The sequence below is a fragment of the Danio aesculapii genome, chromosome 1 (assembly GCF_903798145.1).
Source record: "Danio aesculapii chromosome 1, fDanAes4.1, whole genome shotgun sequence".
Lineage (NCBI taxonomy): Eukaryota > Metazoa > Chordata > Actinopteri > Cypriniformes > Danionidae > Danio > Danio aesculapii.
In genome coordinates this window covers 23,304,389-23,322,008 of record NC_079435.1, presented here as the reverse complement: position 1 = coordinate 23,322,008, position 17,620 = coordinate 23,304,389, and the positions used below count along the sequence as shown (strand labels likewise).

Genomic DNA, 17,620 nt, shown 5'->3' with positions numbered 1-17,620 from the left:
AGCAAAAAAAGTTCATGTTGTATTCATAGTTCAATACTTCCAGACAGGACAATAGTGATATTAAATTGTTAAATATTTATTATGAAATGTTAAATTGTGAAAATACCAGTATAATCAGCATAATAACAAAGTTTCTTGAAAATTATATTGCTTCGAAATCTTAAGTAATGACTGCATAAAATTCAGTTATATTTTAATATATACTTCACAGTAGTTCATTTTTTATGGGCTAGTCTTTTTTTTTCTTTTCCTTTTGTCATTAAATGAAGCTTTAATAAGTGGAAGAGACTTATTTTAGCTCAATAAAATTTTAGATGAAATGTTTCAGATGATGGCTTCCACATTTTAACAGTAACATTATTATTTAGTTCCTAATATTGTAATTTAGCACATATTTATCCTGCCATTTAGCCTATAACACAAACTTATGTAATCAATAATTGTACGTTAATGGGTAATGTATAATTGTTATTAACATTTTACTTATCTTCACTGTAGCAATATTAACAATTTAACATATTCATAATATACCTATATTCCTTTTAAACATACATGCAGATTTATTTTTATGTATATATTTGTTCAATTTAATTTGATTTTCAGTTTATTTTTAGTTTTTTTCCCCCCTAAAATAAATATCTATTACAAGTTCCCACTATTGCAACTTAAACATCAAACAATGTGTATTTCAGTGTGTATGGAGTCGAACTCCTGCATTTGCGTGTTGAAGAACAAGCGGAGCTCCAGTTCAACAGCTCAGACCAAACCTAAGGATCGCTCTCCTCTCACTGTGCGCGCTCGTGTTTGGTGTGTAGCCTCCAGACCGCTGCTTCTCTCTGCTGTCCCACACATCGGAAAACATCGCCCGGCTTGCAAGGATGTTTTCACATTAATGCGCAGCGCACGTGGTTTACAACCGCAATATCTAAAATCTTGGGGTAACGAGAAGTCGCCCAAGGAGGAAATATCCGTAAACCTTCAGTAGGTGGTGAACGCGCGCGAGGCTTTTAATGAAGAGCACGAAACGATTCTAAATTGTATCTCGAGTGCGTTGCCTGAGATAAAAACGCAGCGCTCGTCGTTGTCCAGCAATTATCTTACTATCTCGCGTGTCTTCAGCAAAGAAGAGAGGATTACCGAGCAACATACATGTCTCAACATGCAAATATCCCTCTACTGTAAGTCGTTTTCATATGACTTGCGCGTTTTGCGTCTCGCGTGACTGATAAAAAACGGGTTCGTCTTACATTCTCTGTGTGTCTTAGATATACTGTTTGTTACAAAATTGTCTTCAATTATTAATCTATGCATGTTCTCCAGAGTGTTCAGTTAATGTTACGCTAATTGCGTATGTCAGTTAAAAGAGCTGTTGTTGCTTTCGAGCCTGGGATTAATGCGCGTTTGAATATGCTGCTTCGTTTCATTTTGTAGTGTTTGTTTGTATGACGCGGCGACTCTGTCTTCCTTGCAGGTGAAAGTTTGTCGTCTTTTGCGAGGGGAGAAGCGGAGCTCGAGTGTACACACGGCAGACTCACGTTCATCTAGCGCTGGATTGTGCCTCGTGTGCGTCTTCAAAATGAAGAGAAGGCAAAAGCGCGTTCTGCAGATGGCATTTCTGTTCATGGTGGCTTTAATTTTCCTGCCAAACGTCGGCCTTTGGTCAATGTACAGAGAGAAGAGCCTCATGAAGTCGCATGAGCCTGGAGAGCAGGTCAGTACCTTTGACATCTGTGTGACTCCGCATTTAAGGGTTAATTGTTGTCAGTCAGATCCTGGTGCTACATAACCATGGTTAATAACAGTCTTGTGTACAGCTTTAGCTCATCTGGGTTATGCAGATGTTCGTTATACATTGTTTCAGAAGTTATTTTTGTGATATAAAGTTCAGGTCATAAGTGAAGTGTATTTTTAACTGTGGTGTATGTGGCTGGCGACGTTGATTTCTTGTATTTCTTTTTGAATGCTGTGTACTGTTGTAAAGCATAATTTCTGTTTTTCATACAGCTTAGGTCTTATAAAATGGCTTTTAAATATACCTCATGTTAGTTTGTTTGTTTTAAAATTGAAAAGTTTGTTAGAAATGGTCGGAGTTGTTGTTTGGCCATATACTGTATTAGGTATAGTCTGTATACACTTGATAAGTGTATACACATGTAAAAGTTACCATGAGGTGACTTTTGACGTTTCGTCTTCTCTAACAAACCCTACAGTACTCTAATTAAACTTTAAGAATACAAAACCAAATCGTTATCCTTGTTCAGTTGTTAATGAATAGTTAACATTATTGTGTGTTTGCCTCCCACAAGATTATGCATTTAGGAGCACTTAGGAAGTCAGCAGTTTTGCCTTCAGGGAAACATAAATCACCAAGTCAGAAATGAAAGAACATTTTCTTGCAAGGCGTGCAGAAATGAAGAGGATGAAGCTCTGTCTCATGTTAATATTGAATATTTATTGTTGATCTTCCACTAATGCTCTCAAGGAGGAGGAGAGAACAATTCAGTTCCTATTGAATGTTTGATCTTCAAGAGATTTGGGATTACAGCATCATTTTCTTAGGTTGAATTCCTTAATCACGCTTTACTCTTAAAGAACAACACGGGTAAGCTCATTTACTTTGCAACTGGCTGCTGCTCAGGATGAGAGTGCCATCAGTGATTCTCTAAGCCAGATGTCATTGTGGCTTGTTTAGTCTCTTGAAAGCATCTTGCTTGTGGAAAATCACTTGTGCTTCCTTACATACAGTACATCTCCTGCTTCTACTGGGGCTCCGCCACAGATTGGCACTTGCTCGGAACTGGCATGCATTTACACTGAAGTGAGGTAGAACCCTCTGCCCCCTATGGATTTCACCAGTTACCCTATTTGACAACTAAGTTGTCCAAATTGTCCCCTAAGGATTTAGGACTGCTTTATTACCAGCATCATCACTCATGGAAGAAAACATTGTGACAATTCCTTCTAGTCAACATTACAGGACTAATGTTCCCGTCTACTGATTTCCCCTCTCTCGACGTACTGTATGTGTGCAGCCCTCACCAGCTGCCGAGGGGTGCTGTTGGTTCATTTGATTCCGCCCTCGGGTACCTACTCGCTTTTGGTCTCTGCAGCTGTGATGTAGTTCTAGCGCTTAAGGGAAAATGCTGAGTCTGTTTATTGCGTCTCGTAATTGCTCCTTTCTCATTTGTTTTGCCGGGGTTGCATGACTTTAGCCCTGGGCGAGCACAACTGCACAAATCTAGTCTCTTCATTAAAGTCAAATCAGTGAGCAGGCACCACATTGTTGACAGGGCCAAAAATATCAGAGCAGCACCTCATGCGGGGTGCTGTCCTTTCGGTCTTGGTCTCTACTGACCTACTCTCTGCTGATTTCCTCAATGAGCCGTTCTCCAGGCCAAACAAGCTCGCTTGCTCGGTGGGAATTTGTAGACGATTTAATGCAATTAAAGCTGGAAGGCCTAGAAGCTCGGGAGTGTCTCAGATAGTGGACTCGATCTGTAAACTCTGCTGTCTGAATATTTGATGAAGTAAATCAGATGGACTATTGATTATCCTGCAGTTTTAGGAGAATATAATTAGAGGATTGAGAGCGCGCTCCATGAGGAATAGGGCTGGGGAGGGCACACAAGCATGAGAGCAGTCTGGAATCAGACTCAATCCCCTCATGTCACACACTTTCCTGTCTCAGAAGGAGCTTGAGTTTACCAGCTCGATAGAAAGATCCCAGTGCCTGTTATTGTGCACCTGTCAGAGCGGGAGAGATAATTGACAGCAGAGATATTGTGTCAATAAGCCCCCAAGAATCCCGGTGAATAAAACCGCCTTGTGTGTCCTCTTTTATTATCCGATAGCAATTACCAATGATTGAATCAAGCTTGGAATCCCAAAAATCCTCCCCCTGCGACGTTAACCGAGGTTTAACAAAACAGCGAAGGGAAGAGCAGACGTAGTGCAGTGGGTCCCTTTCTTCGGGGAAGATGTGTGTTGAGCTCTGTCCCTCCTTCCCTGTCAAAATCTCGGCTTTCTGTCCTTTGGGAGACAATCATGTTGAATTAGCTGTGGCGGCCCACTCCTGGCGCGGGTAAACAGCATCTGTGTACTTCGGTGGGTGGTATGCGCGGCGCCAGTGCTACGAGATGGACGTGTGCTGATAAGCGTGTGTCAGGACTGATAACCTTCCCTCAGCTCCTAACAAGAGCCCACCATTGAGCATGACATTGCCCATGAGCATTATGAAGAGGCTGTATATGCAATCCTATCTCGCCGTGCCACTGCACTTTGGTGTGTTGACAACAGCGGGGCGTATAGCGCTGTCGCTGATAGCATAGTGGATAACAAGAGCTTTGCCGTTGTTAACTTACCTGAAGTGGAGGCACAATGGAGGTGGAGGGCAAGGTGACCTCAGAGTCTTAAAGCTTTCCTGGATCAACTTTTTAAGCCGATTGTGTTTTTCATTCTGGGCGAAGGAATATTATTGTCGCTTTCCATTTGCCAGCAAAGTGACAAGGGGAAGAGAGATGTAGTAATTGCAATTACCCTCAGTGTCATCCTGGAGAGATACATTATGGTAATGCACACGTCAAGCTAACAGTGAGAGCATGGGTGAAGAGTGCACCAGATGATTTGAACTGTATTGTGGACCAGGAACACGGAAGGATCACAGAAATAGTATTGTTGAGAGGCTAGAATAAACCTAAGACTTTTCAATTCTTGTCTGGAAGCATAAAAAGCACTTCTCGATTAGCAGCACCATTCAGCGTGGTACAAGGTCAAGGTTCAGTTTGGAAATGAAATGGCCTTGATTATACACAAGTCAATGGCAGCCGTTTTAGCCAGAAATAGAATGAGTGTTTTTCACCTCATAATTTCCCTTGCACTAAATATAAATTAAATTGTGCTGTCATGAAGGGGAGGGGGTTTTAGTCAGAGAAATGATCAGTCCTGGGGGAGAAGATGTAATTGAATATTCCACCTTGCAGTGATAGTGTCCGGCCTTCAAATCTCATAGTCCATATTTTCCTTTCTCTATGATCCCATGACATTCTGTTATCGAAAGTCATCAGCGTTGCATTGTTTCCCTGTAATTGCGTTCTTCTCTGAAAAAGGGTAAAGATAATTGGGTTTCTGTTAGTGCAAAGAAAAAAAAAGTCTGACTTTTTTGCTTTGGTTGCTGCATTCTGAAATGTATTTGAGACTATACTCAGGGTGTGTTCATAATTGAGAGGTTTGGTTTGATTGAAACTATCTTTGGTGTACTTGCTCTGCTCGTGTGTTTTATTTAAAGGCACCTACTTTACCACTTTTTCAAAATTTAATATAAGTCTTTTGTGTCAGAAAATGTCTGTAACGTTTCAGCTCAAAACTCCTATCAGATTATTTATTACACCTTTTTGGATATTGGGATCAACTCTGAACACACTGCACTGTAGCTGTTTTTGTTATCTGTGGATGTGCAAATGAGCTGGTTCTCCCCGCCCACCGTTCCCACGTGCCTGTTAGAGCAATCTCCTGCTGCATCAGATAAACAGCACAATGACAGACATGAAGGAAGCAGATCTCGCTTAACGTTTGTGAGAAATACTACAGTTAGAACTTTCCCAATGATTAATTGTTGTGGAGTTAATTCAAGCCTTTCTGCAATGATGAGTCACACACACACAAGCAGCATGCAAATTTAGTTTTGGCTTTGCATGGCAAATGTGACAGGATACACTTTAATATCCACTGCTCTATGGATATCCATTACGTTAATGTAGAAAATAAACCTGATTTAGCTTCAGCAAACCGGGATTTTAAGCCTCTTCTTTAATAATTGTACTGGCATACAGCTGTGGCGATGAATTACAGCAATTTTACTGTCTTTGTTACAAACATGCACTGTTTTAAAAACATTTTAAGCTTATAAAACTTCTTCTTGAGATGCAGATGAATACAGAGAGCTGAACAGATCTTTTAATCCCAGTTGCTTTGCACACATCCTGTCTTGTTGATATGATTGTAACCATGTGATCTGATGTGTTTTTGTCTTGCAAGAGTGTTCACAATGTTGCCCATTTCACTTCAACATGACAGTCAGAAACATTTTCCTTGTTGACAGGGTAACTACTGTCTCTGATCCGACTCCTTACACATTTTAGAATCTGAAAAAGTGCATTCAGTCCACCTCACACAGAATTTTGGGTCTTATGTAAGTGCTGTTGGAATATATATGCCATACATGTTATAATTTATAATTATTTTTTGTATGTCTTCACGTTAAGTCTTTAGTAATGAAGTTTGCACTATGCGCTCGCGGTGTTAATTTTTGGTGCGTTATCTAGTTAATAGTAATATTCAGAAGGTCATGATTCGCACTCATGAAATTTTTACTTTGTATGGCTTTATTTTTCATTCTTAGAGCATGCAAAACACAGACATTTCAGCACAATTGCATGACACAAATCCTCTCACTTCACCCCTTATCCCACAGTCAATCACATTACATCATTAGTTAGATGACCAATAGTTAAAAACATCTCATTTTCATTTTAATATACTGAAATTAACCACACAAAAATATCTTCCTTCACCTTTAAAAGCATTATCTCTATTGCACAGGAAAATATCATATCAGTTAGCATCGTTCACTTATTCCATGTCTACGTCAACGCAATGAAATTCTGACAGTCCAAAACATAACATTTTCATCTCATTATTTGTGTCATTACTTACTCAAAATCCATGATTCACAATATTATATCTAAACAACAAACCATTAAGACATCACGGTGGTGCAGTGGGTAGCACGATCGCCTCACAGCAAGAAGGTCACTGGTTTGTGCCCCGGCTGGGCCAGTTAGCATTTCTGTGTGGAGTTTGCCTGTTCTCCCCATGTTCACGTGGGTTCTCCTCCGGGTACTCCAGTTTCCCCGACAGTCCAAACACATGCACTATAGGCGTCCGCTGCATAAAACATATGCTGGATAAGTTGGCGGTTCATTCCGCTGTGGCAACCCCAGATAATGGGACTAAGTTGGAAAGAATGAATGAATGAAACAAACCATTAAAAAAAACACAGAAAGGTCCAGTTCCTCATTTATTCCTCTTGGTGTAAGTGATTTGAATTTATGAATCCAGAACGCTTCTCTTTGTAATTATCTTTTAGTCAGATTACCTCCTCTATGTGACTCAAGAACTTCCTCAATTCCTTTACATTTTAGTTGTTTAACATCATGTCCGAAATCTATAAAATGTCTTGCTACTGCCAAAGTTCTATATCTTGTTGTCATATACTTGGTTTATGTTCACTAATATATATATATATATATATATATATATATATATATATATATATATATATATATATATATATATATATATATATATATATATATATATATATATATAGGGAAGTCATCACGTCAGTTTAAGTTGCGAATTCATTCATTTTCTTTTCGGCTTAGTCCTTTTATTAATCCGGGGTCGCAACAGTGGAATGAACCGCCAACTTATTCAGCACGTTTTACGCAGCGGATGCCCTTCCAGCCACAACCCATCTCTTGGAAACATCCACACACACTCATTTACACACATACACTACTGACAATTTAGCTTACCCAATTCACCTGTACCACATGTCTTTGGACTATGGGGGAAACCGGGGCACCCGGTGGAATCCCACACGAATGCAGGAAGAACATGAAAACTCCACACAGAAACGCCAACTGATCCAGCTGAGGTTCAAACCAGCGACCTTCTTGCTGTAAGGCGACAGCACTACCTACTGCGCGACTGCGTCGCCAACAGTAAACATGTCAGGTTAAATGAATGATTGACGACTTCTGTCTTCATTTGTTTCAGAAACAGATTTTTTTTTTTACAATTTAAAACGACATCTTTAGATACATTTTCTGCTGGAGATACTGTTGTCCTAAAAAAACGTAAATAAAAAAAATCTTACTTATACCTTAGGAATGGTATTACAGAATTTTGACGCTTTTAAAACCTTGACTTTTCCAAACCCAGTATACCTTGAAAACAGTTATCATCCCATGCCTAATATAATATCTTTTGGCACGGACATTTTAACATAGACCACATTACGAGTATAGCAGGTAATACAGGTTTTTACTTTGATATTTGAACCTGTTACTGGATTCAAAAATTCCTGAACCTTTAGGTCAAGTCTTACAAATTACAAAACAGAGACTTAACAAACCTGGGCTAAATGTAGTATTTTTATTCCAGACTAAAAGAACAAATTATAACCAAACTACAAGTATGAACACGTGCTTTGTCTCATGTCCATCACAAGTCTGGGTCAGACTAACTGAAATAGGATTGCCTTGACTACTAATAGAAACTGTTGTCTTGAACTCGGACTTGTGCACTAATGCACAAACCCACCTTCTTTCATACACTCACTTTGCTTTCATGTTAAACATTCTGGTCTCCATCATTACCACCTGCAGTCGCGGTTGATGGCCTGTGCCCCTAATATGAACAGCGGTGTGACCCTCTTGAGAAAGAGACAATTTAAACTTGATTACTCTGATGTGCCTCATGAGGTGAGGATGGAGCAATGTCTCGGGCTGTTCGCCGTGGCTCCCGAGAGTAATGCGCATTTCATATTGAGCGGCAGCCATATAGCAGAGCAGGGTAATATAAAACCACTTACTCTCAGGCTCACAAAACAAAGGGACATGGACCTTTCCAGTCTTGTGTATTTGGCACCTCCATTAAGATAATAACACTATTACAAGAGATTGAAAGCCTCTGAAGGGCTCTTACTTTCTCTTTCTGGTCTTTAGCCATGAGAGTGACACACATACACACAAGTACACACACAAACACACACTGATGCATATAATGGTTATGTGCATGATTGCTTGGTGTCTACTGATTAGAATGAATTGAATTAATGCACATTTTGATAGTTTATGAAAAAGTGTTTATCTGCTTTAAAATAGCCCCCTTTTTATCCGTATTAAGGCTAATAGGTTTTGAAATAATTATTGTATATTTCTGTTCATATCTAATTATTTATTTGACATTGTATTCAGGACTATGCTCAGATGTATAATAACAGATGTATAATTATTTTAAAATTTTGATTTTATTTTGATCCCCCTCCTTTTGCTGAGGTAATAGCTTCAGCTCTTCTGCGAAGGCTTTATGCAATGTTTAGGAGTGCATTTAAGGGAATTTTTGACAATTTTTTGTTCCAGAAGAGTATTTAGATGAGCAGGCCTGGTTTACAGTTCTAATTCATCCTAAGGTGTTTATCAGGTTAAGGTCAGAACTCTGTGCAGGATAGTAAAGTTCCTCCACACCAAACTCGCTCATCTATGGCCCTGTTTACACTGCACTGCAAAAAAATGCATTTCTTAGATTTGTTGTCTTGTTTCTAGTCCAAATATCTAAAAAGTATTATATCAAGAAGCATTTTCTAGGCAAGCAAAACATAATGTCTTGTTTCAGAAATAATATACCAATATTATGTACATTTTTCTTTAGGACAAGCTAAATAATCTGCCAATGGGGGTAAGCAAAATAATCTTGTTTTTCATTTTTACATAAGATTATTTTTCTTACCCCATTGGCAGATTATTTAGCTTGTTTTAAGGGAAAACTCACTTCAATTTGGCATATTATTTCTGAAAACAAGACTATATGTTTTGCTTGTCTGGAAAATTCTTCTTGATTTAACAATTTTTAGATATTTGGACTAGAAACAAGACAAAAATCTAAGTAAGAAAAGCATTTTTTGCAGTGTGCCAGTTAAATGTGACCCAATTTCTATTTTTTTTTCTCACATGTGACACAGATCGGATCTGTTCTATGACCGTGTAAACATGAAAAAACGCATACATTCAGATATGATCGGTTTCAGGCCTACTTCATATGTGGAAATAAATCAGATATAAATCGGATATGTGACAATGCGACTATCATGCAAACAAGCCGATCGGATTTATTGAGACATTCTGTTTTGTACGTCATTAAAGTTGCGACAATGTGGTACTTCTCCGCAGTTTAATGACGTAGAAGGAAGAACGTGTGTGTGCTCATCCTAAAATTTCCGACCCACTGCTCCTCATTAAAGCCCGCCACAATTTGCTCTCACCAGAACTAATATCTCTTTCGTACTCACAAATTCCTCTGAGTGGTGTAGGACACCATATATAAACCATAGGCGCAAGCTGCTATGACGGCTCTTTCCCTCCTCCCCCGCCTCAAGATCATTCTAAAGATGGCCGAACTTCGCATATTTTGCAGAGCTGAAAGCAAGACAAATTATTCCATCGTGGCTAGTGTGGCGCAGATGCTAGAACCCGCCTTTATGCTTGCGCGGCGTTGTAAATTGTATGGCAAGTGTAAACACATGAATCAGATATGGGTCACAATTAAAAGAACGTGTAAACGGACATGCAAAAAAAATCTGATATATGCAACAAATTACGGGAGTTTTCCTGGAAAAATAACAAAATGGGAGGGTGATGGGAGATGGGTCTGAAATACGGGAGACTCCCGGGAAAAATGCAAGTGTTGGCAGGTATGGTCTTAATGGCTTTGTACACTGCACACTGGTGCACAGTCCTGTTGGAACAGGAAGAGGCCATTCTCAAATGGTTCCCACACAATTGGGAGCATGAAGCTGTCCAAAATTTCCTGGTATGCTGAAGCATTAAAAAACCCTTTTTACTAGAAACTAAGGGGCCTAGCTCAAAACCCTGAAAAACAGCCACACCACAATCCTTCCTCCAGCCAAATTTTACACTTGGTGTAATGCAGTCACTCAAGTACTGTTCACCTGGCACACACTAAACCCAGACTCATCCATCAGATTGCCCGACAGAGAAGCGTGATTTGTCACTCCAGAGAACACGTCTCTACCGCTCTAGGGTCCAGTGGCAGCATGCTTTACACCGCAGTATCTGACACTTTGCATTGCACTTTGTGATATAAGGCTTGGATGCAGCTGCTCGCAATTGGAAGCCCATTCTTTGAAGCTCTCTATACGTGTTTTTGATTATATTTGAAGGCCACATGAAGTTTAAAGGACAATGTATACCTCAGCATGCACAGACCTCGCACTTGTTTTTATAAATATTACCTACAATTCTGTGGAATAGTTTCCAATTGCTTCCACATTGTATTCCATAATATTTAGTATTAAGAATATTTCCCAAGTGAAGTAAATGACACAAGCTTCTTATGCTTGCAGTAAGCTGGCTACATGTCTATTTGCTTGATGTGTATACACCCGTGGCCATGGGAGTAATTGAAACACTTGAATTCACTGAGTTGGAGGCAAAAGTTTTTCATCGCGCTGAATTGGTAAATTGTTTTACCCAAATAAGAGGGATCATACACATATTATTTATTTAGTAAGATATTTACTAAAGACAATCATAAGATATTTAACATAAACGACATTTACATATACAGCGGTCCTTCGTTAAGCACAGGAATTATGTCCTAAATCAGAGATTTATGTAAATTTGGCAAGCTGAACACATTCTGTACTGTACAGGAAACATGGTACGGAGGAGATTGATTGACAATGGTCTACAGCCTATCAGGATGCAGAACACTGCACTAATTTTTGAGTTTTTTTATGGTCTGATGCAACATAATTTCGTTCTGCATTTTGAATGTTTTGAATGACAAAATTAAAGGAAACTGACACTGAACTAAAACTTAAACTAATCAGGACACAGAACACAATGCGCTGTGATAAAAAAGGATGTCAAAATGCACAAAAAAAAACATAAGCAAAAATGCGAGACCGTGAAAGGTAAACCGCATTATGGTGAGGGACCACTTTTGTCCACAAACGAGTTTTATAGTTAATGTTTTTAGGATTTATAAAATTTACACTGTTCAAAAGTTTATGCACACTTGATTTTGTGAATTCTGTGTTGTTACTTGAATGATCCATAGCTTTTTAATTTAATTATATATTAATGATAGTTGTTCATGAAACCCTAGTTTGTGCTAAACTGTTTATTTGACTGCTTTTCATCAGAAAACCCTTCCCTTCCCACTAAATATTGCCCATTTTAACCTTTTTAAAATGACTATATGATTTTAAAATTAATCTTTTCAAACTGAAGCCAACTGAAGGACTCGTGTGCAACTATAACAGAAGGTTCATATGGTCAGGGATGCTCCAGAAGGAAAATAAGAGCATTAAGAGCCAGGGGGTGAAAATGTTTTGAATGTAAAGATCACAGTTAAATTAAGTTCTACAGCTTCTGAAGGACAGTACTGTATATATATATATATATATATATATATATATATATATATATATATATATATATATATATATATATATATATAAACACACACACATACCGTTGAAGTCAGAATTATTAGCCCCCCTGAATTATTAGCCCCATGTTTATTTTTTCGCCAATATCTGTTTAGCGGAGAGAAGATTTTTTCAACACATTTCTAAGCACAATAGTTTTAATAACTCATTTCTAATGACTGATTTGTTTTATCTTTGCCCAGATGACAGTAAATAATATTTTACTAGATATTTTTCAATACTTCTATACAGCTCAAAGTGACATTTAAAGGCTGAAGTAGGTTAATAAGGTTAACTAGGCAAGTTAGGGTAATGAGGCAAGTTATTGTATAACGATGGTTTGTTCTGTAGACTGTCTGAAAAAAAAAAAGCTTCAAGGTGCTAATAATTTTGAGCTCAAAATAGTTTATAAAAAAATTAATAACTGCTTTTATTCTAGCCGAAATAAAACAAATATGACTTTCTCCAACAACAAAAAAAAATATTAGCAGACATACAGTGAAAATTTCCTTGCTCTGTTAAACATCATTTGGGAAACATTTAAAAAAGAAAAAAAAGAAAAAAAATCTTAGGGGGGCTAATAATTCTTACTTCAACTATATATATATAGTGTACATTTAGATTATTTATATGGTGGCTGCCGATTTGGGTCCCTGCTGGGCCATTTCTGTGTGGAGTTTGCATGTTGCCTTCTTTTTATAAGATATTTTAATTGAACCCTTATAATACAACCTATGTGTCCTGATTTTTGTCCTGTAGCCTACACTGTAAAAAAATCCTGGTTGCCAATTTTTTTTTAACTGAATCAAACCTTATTGGCACAATCACCAGCAATATAGCCCATGCAGATTGCTGGAGAACTACAAATCTGCCACAAATGAACTGCAAATTCCATCATACCTATATTCTAACACCTGTTTTGGTTCTCCTCGATTGCAAACCCACACATACATTGTGGCTGAGTCATGTTTATCTGTCTTTGTGAACACTACTATGCGTTTTCCTGGTCTTGTCCTTCTGTGTTTGATCTCTGCTTTGTTTCTCGTTTTTGATACCTTTTGACCACAACTTTAGATTTGCCTGCATACATCTGTTTGCTCCTGATTGTGACTGTTGGATGCCTGACCATTCTAATAAACCTGCGTTTGGATCCGTTCCTCTGTCGTCAGCGTCCCATCACATTACAGTTATGAGTCCATTGAACTTATATTATGCTAAACTGACTTAAGACAGCTTGCGTAACTTAAAAAATTAAGTTAGAACATGATTAACTTAGTTTAGTAAGTTACAATAACCTAAAAACATTAGCTGTCAGGACTAATTAATCATATAATTTTATAAAAAAAAGAAACTACTGACAAATAGGTATTTCTATGTGCTGCACTGATTAATTTAGAAATTCACATTTTAAAAATAATTGTAACATTAAATTATACCTTTCACAAAGAGTAAGCATCGTAAAATAATTCATAAAATTGAGCGTGCAGCAAAACAGGAATCTAGAAGGTATTTTGTTTGATTAGATACAACAGTTGTAGTTGTAAGATGTATGCATCATTATATATGTCAGAGCTGCTGTACATTATGTTAGTGTCTATGTGCAGCAGTGTGTTAATCTTCTCTTTATTTGTCCCGAGGTGATCGGAGAGCTCTTTGCTTTGAGTTATGGCCATTTCAACTGGCAGATTTCACTGACTCCTCTACCCGAGTGATTGTTATCTAAGGAAAGTGAGGTCTGTTATATTTTATGGCTCCTCTCTGAGCGTGTGGAGATTTACGGCATAAAAATCCGCAGTGTAAGGGGATATTTGTCATTGGCAAAAAATACTGTAAAATTGGACGGCCGGTTTAATGGTGTAGCCTTCTAAAGGATGCTATCATCAGACCCGAGGGATAGTGGGCGATTCATGCGAAATGTGTTGTTAATGCACAACTGATGATTTTCCCACCATCAGATGTTTTATTTGAGTCACATATTGGCTGACCAGAGATTTAATGTTCAAGACTTTCTGGCATGCATTGTAATCAGTTTCTCTAACTATGAGAAACTATGGAGAACCAGACTATTGAAGAAGTTTTGATGAGTTACAGAAATTCATAGCATAGTTTATTCATTCATGCTTTGGCAGGAAAATGTTCCATTTGGCTGCAGATCTTGTTTAAACCAGAAAGCAGTCAGTTGCATTTGCAGATAGAAAATTGAAGGAGCTTTTCATAGCCTGCGTGTGAATGTGGGATTCAAGGTTATGTCTTTTTTTTTTAATGATTGCATGCTAGCTGTTTATTCATCATCCGAGCCTCAAGGTTAAGGTTGAATGGGTCATGCGAAGCAATGCACTTCTTCTATTGTTAGAAGTGGTGATTTACAATCAATCTCATTTCTGTGCATTTAATTGACTTACATGCTCTTTTCAGCTTTCATTTTTTGTGGAGCAATCATATCTCTGCTGTGTTTTCTCACCTCATAATCAGATTGAGTTCAACTGATTCTCAACTGCAGTACAATTTCTTTAAATGTACAGTTTTATACAAAAGTTTGGGCACCCCTCTGTGGGTGCATACTTGTTTGCTCTTTCTTTATAAGAGAAGATCACAGTGAAATGCCATTCAGTTTCTAGTGAATGCTAGATAATAGCAATTTATCATCGTATGATGTCTGATGTGAAACATCACAATGGACAATGGTATCGTCATCGTAGGCGGCGGTGATTTAATTATTTCTGAATTATTATTTAATTCATAACAAATTAATTATTAATAGCCTACCGTTTCAACTACCTGACCCGCATGGTCTTTGTTTTACCTATAACCAAATCATAAATATATTAATATAAGTTACACACAAATAACCACCTGTCAATTACTTTTTCCCCGGGACTCTGGCATGAATAGGCAGAGTGATCTGTGTCTTTATAATGGCGTCAACAAACTTGGTTGGTAAAAAAGGTGCACAACCAACAGGAACCAACCAACAATATCTGAGGTTTTGGCTAAAATTACTAAGTAAACTTGTGAAAGTGAAAGATTGAAGCAGTGTACTGACGCTGAGGCACGTTACCTGATAAATTCAAAGGACAGAAGAGTCGTTATATAGAGACAAGATTAATTAAACATCACTTTTACAACTATAGTGAGACGTGATCCAGCAGTACATCCTTAATAAACTGTCCGATGTGCACTGCTCTGCTGGAGCTCAGACACGCACATACGCTGCAGCATGACTGTGTGTGTGTGTGTGTGTGTGTGTGTGTGGTCACGTGATGTGCGTTTTCAGCAGTATAGTGTGGAAGGAGGGCTTTTCAGAAATACTAGATGAAACACCAGTGTGGATGTGAATCGTATACAGCTTACAACTGTGTACAGCTTAAAACTAAGCTGTATTAGTGTAAACGGGGCCCAAGTGTGTATTTTTCACGAGCAGGTTGCTGCTGTGAAGGGGGCAGGGTGAAGGATCGGGATGTTTATCGGCGATGGACGATGGCATCATCTATCGGCCCAACCCTACAAAATAATGTCATGTTTTTCAAACTGAAATACGTAGTGTAGCAGTATTGAGGTGTGAAATTAAATTGAAACTGAAAAACAGACCATGCAAAAGTTTGAGCACCCTCTCTTTTTTTGTGAATCTCAAAACCTGTAGTCATTTAATGCTGTTTGATTACAACACAAAATTGATTTGAGTGACTCAGTGAAACTTGACATTCCTAACAGAGGTGCAACCAATCCTGAAAAAGGATATTTAAGATAGCTGTTTGTAGTGTTGTCACAATATCAAAATTTTGACTTCGGTACGATACCTAAATTAAATATCACGATAGCGATACAAAATCGATACTACACCATAATTCATTTCTTTTAGAATATTATTTATCAATAAACACTCAGTGTTTTCTGTCAGAAACAAAGTAGAACCATTTTTTAAAGCAGTAAAGCAAACACTAAAAGTAAAACAAATATAGAAATAAAAACTAAATTTGTCAGCACTCTGACCAAGCTGTTTTAACATAAAGAAAATAGTTGCAGCTTTGTTTAAAAAAAAAAAAAAACTATGCACTATAGACAGAGTGCACCTCACTTTTTGGTCTGGTTCTTGGTCTGGAGATGTTGCTTGGTCCGCGCAGATATACCTTCATGTTTTTCCTCTGACAAGATGCTATTACAGCATCCCATAGTTTAAGATGATGTTTACAGACATTTACTTACATTTTTGTCCTGTGGTGTGACTGTCCAAGTTATGTGTGACCATACTGATATGTGAATACATCTTAGCATATCACATTTGTTGTGACATGATTTACACACAATCTCATAAAAAATGGATCTGCACAAATACAAATTGTTAAATCTGGTTGTAAAGATTTGTGGTGAAGTCACCATAAGAGTATTTATTTTCATTTAATATCAAATAACATTTGTTTCACAACAAATAACAATTTTAACCTCAAATGTAACTATTAGGTAAAAACAATGCAATTTTCCATACAAAATCTAAATTGACATATAATTAAGGGAAATCTAAGGGTCAGTACTACACACGGGTCAGTGCATTGTTTTGTCACAATGGAGAGCGTTTGTGAGAGGACAACTCTCAGTTCAACAGCTCAACACACACACTCGATGTGCCGTAGAAGTAGCACACCCCTATTGACGAGCATTCAGAACTACAGCTGTCACTCAAAAGTACCGGTACTAAAAAATTGTAGAATCATATCATTTTGGGATCCAGGGTAACGCAATACTTTTTTTAATATAGGTATATCGTGCAACACCAGCTGTTTGATAGTTGTGCTGCTTCTTATTGTGAACCTGAGAGTAGCAACATGGGAACCTCAGAAGAACTTCTTAATAACCTAAAAACTCGGATAATTCATCAAAGTGAATTAGGAGAAGGATGCAAAAAGCTATCCCAAAGGTTTAAAGTCTCTATCTCCAAAGTCAGAAGTATAGTAAGAAAATGGAAGGCCACTGGAACATTTCTTGTGAAAGAAAGATGTGCTAGACCAAGAAAAATATGAGAAAGGCAAAGTCGTAGAATGGTTAGAATGCTCACAGGTAAACGACAGACCACCTCCAAAGAGCTCCAGGAACATCTTGCTGCTGATAATGTCATTGTTCATCCTTCCACAGTTTACCACATTCTTCACAAAGAACAGTTTAATGGGAGGTGATGTAGAAGAATACTTTTCCTGCGTTCTGACATCAAGAACAGTACTTTGAGGTATGCAAAGGCTCATCTAGACAAGCCTGAATCATTTTGGAAAAATTTACTGTGGACAACCATAGGCGCTTTGCATGGTGGAAAAAAGAACACAGCATTCCAGG

At 37.9% G+C, this 17,620-nt stretch overlaps 1 protein-coding gene across 1 annotated transcript in view; it reads left to right on the top strand.

The window, feature by feature from the left end:
• Window positions 1-803: 803 nt before the first annotated feature.
• The window catches only part of galntl6 (polypeptide N-acetylgalactosaminyltransferase like 6), a 385,088-nt gene continuing 368,271 nt past the window's right edge, over window positions 804-17,620 (top strand). The window contains exons 1-2 of the mRNA XM_056457614.1: window positions 804-1,178; window positions 1,472-1,711. Of these exons, the coding sequence (XP_056313589.1) occupies window positions 1,577-1,711 (135 nt within the window). The 5' untranslated portion in view covers window positions 804-1,178; window positions 1,472-1,576. The remainder of the gene's footprint in view (window positions 1,179-1,471; window positions 1,712-17,620) is intronic.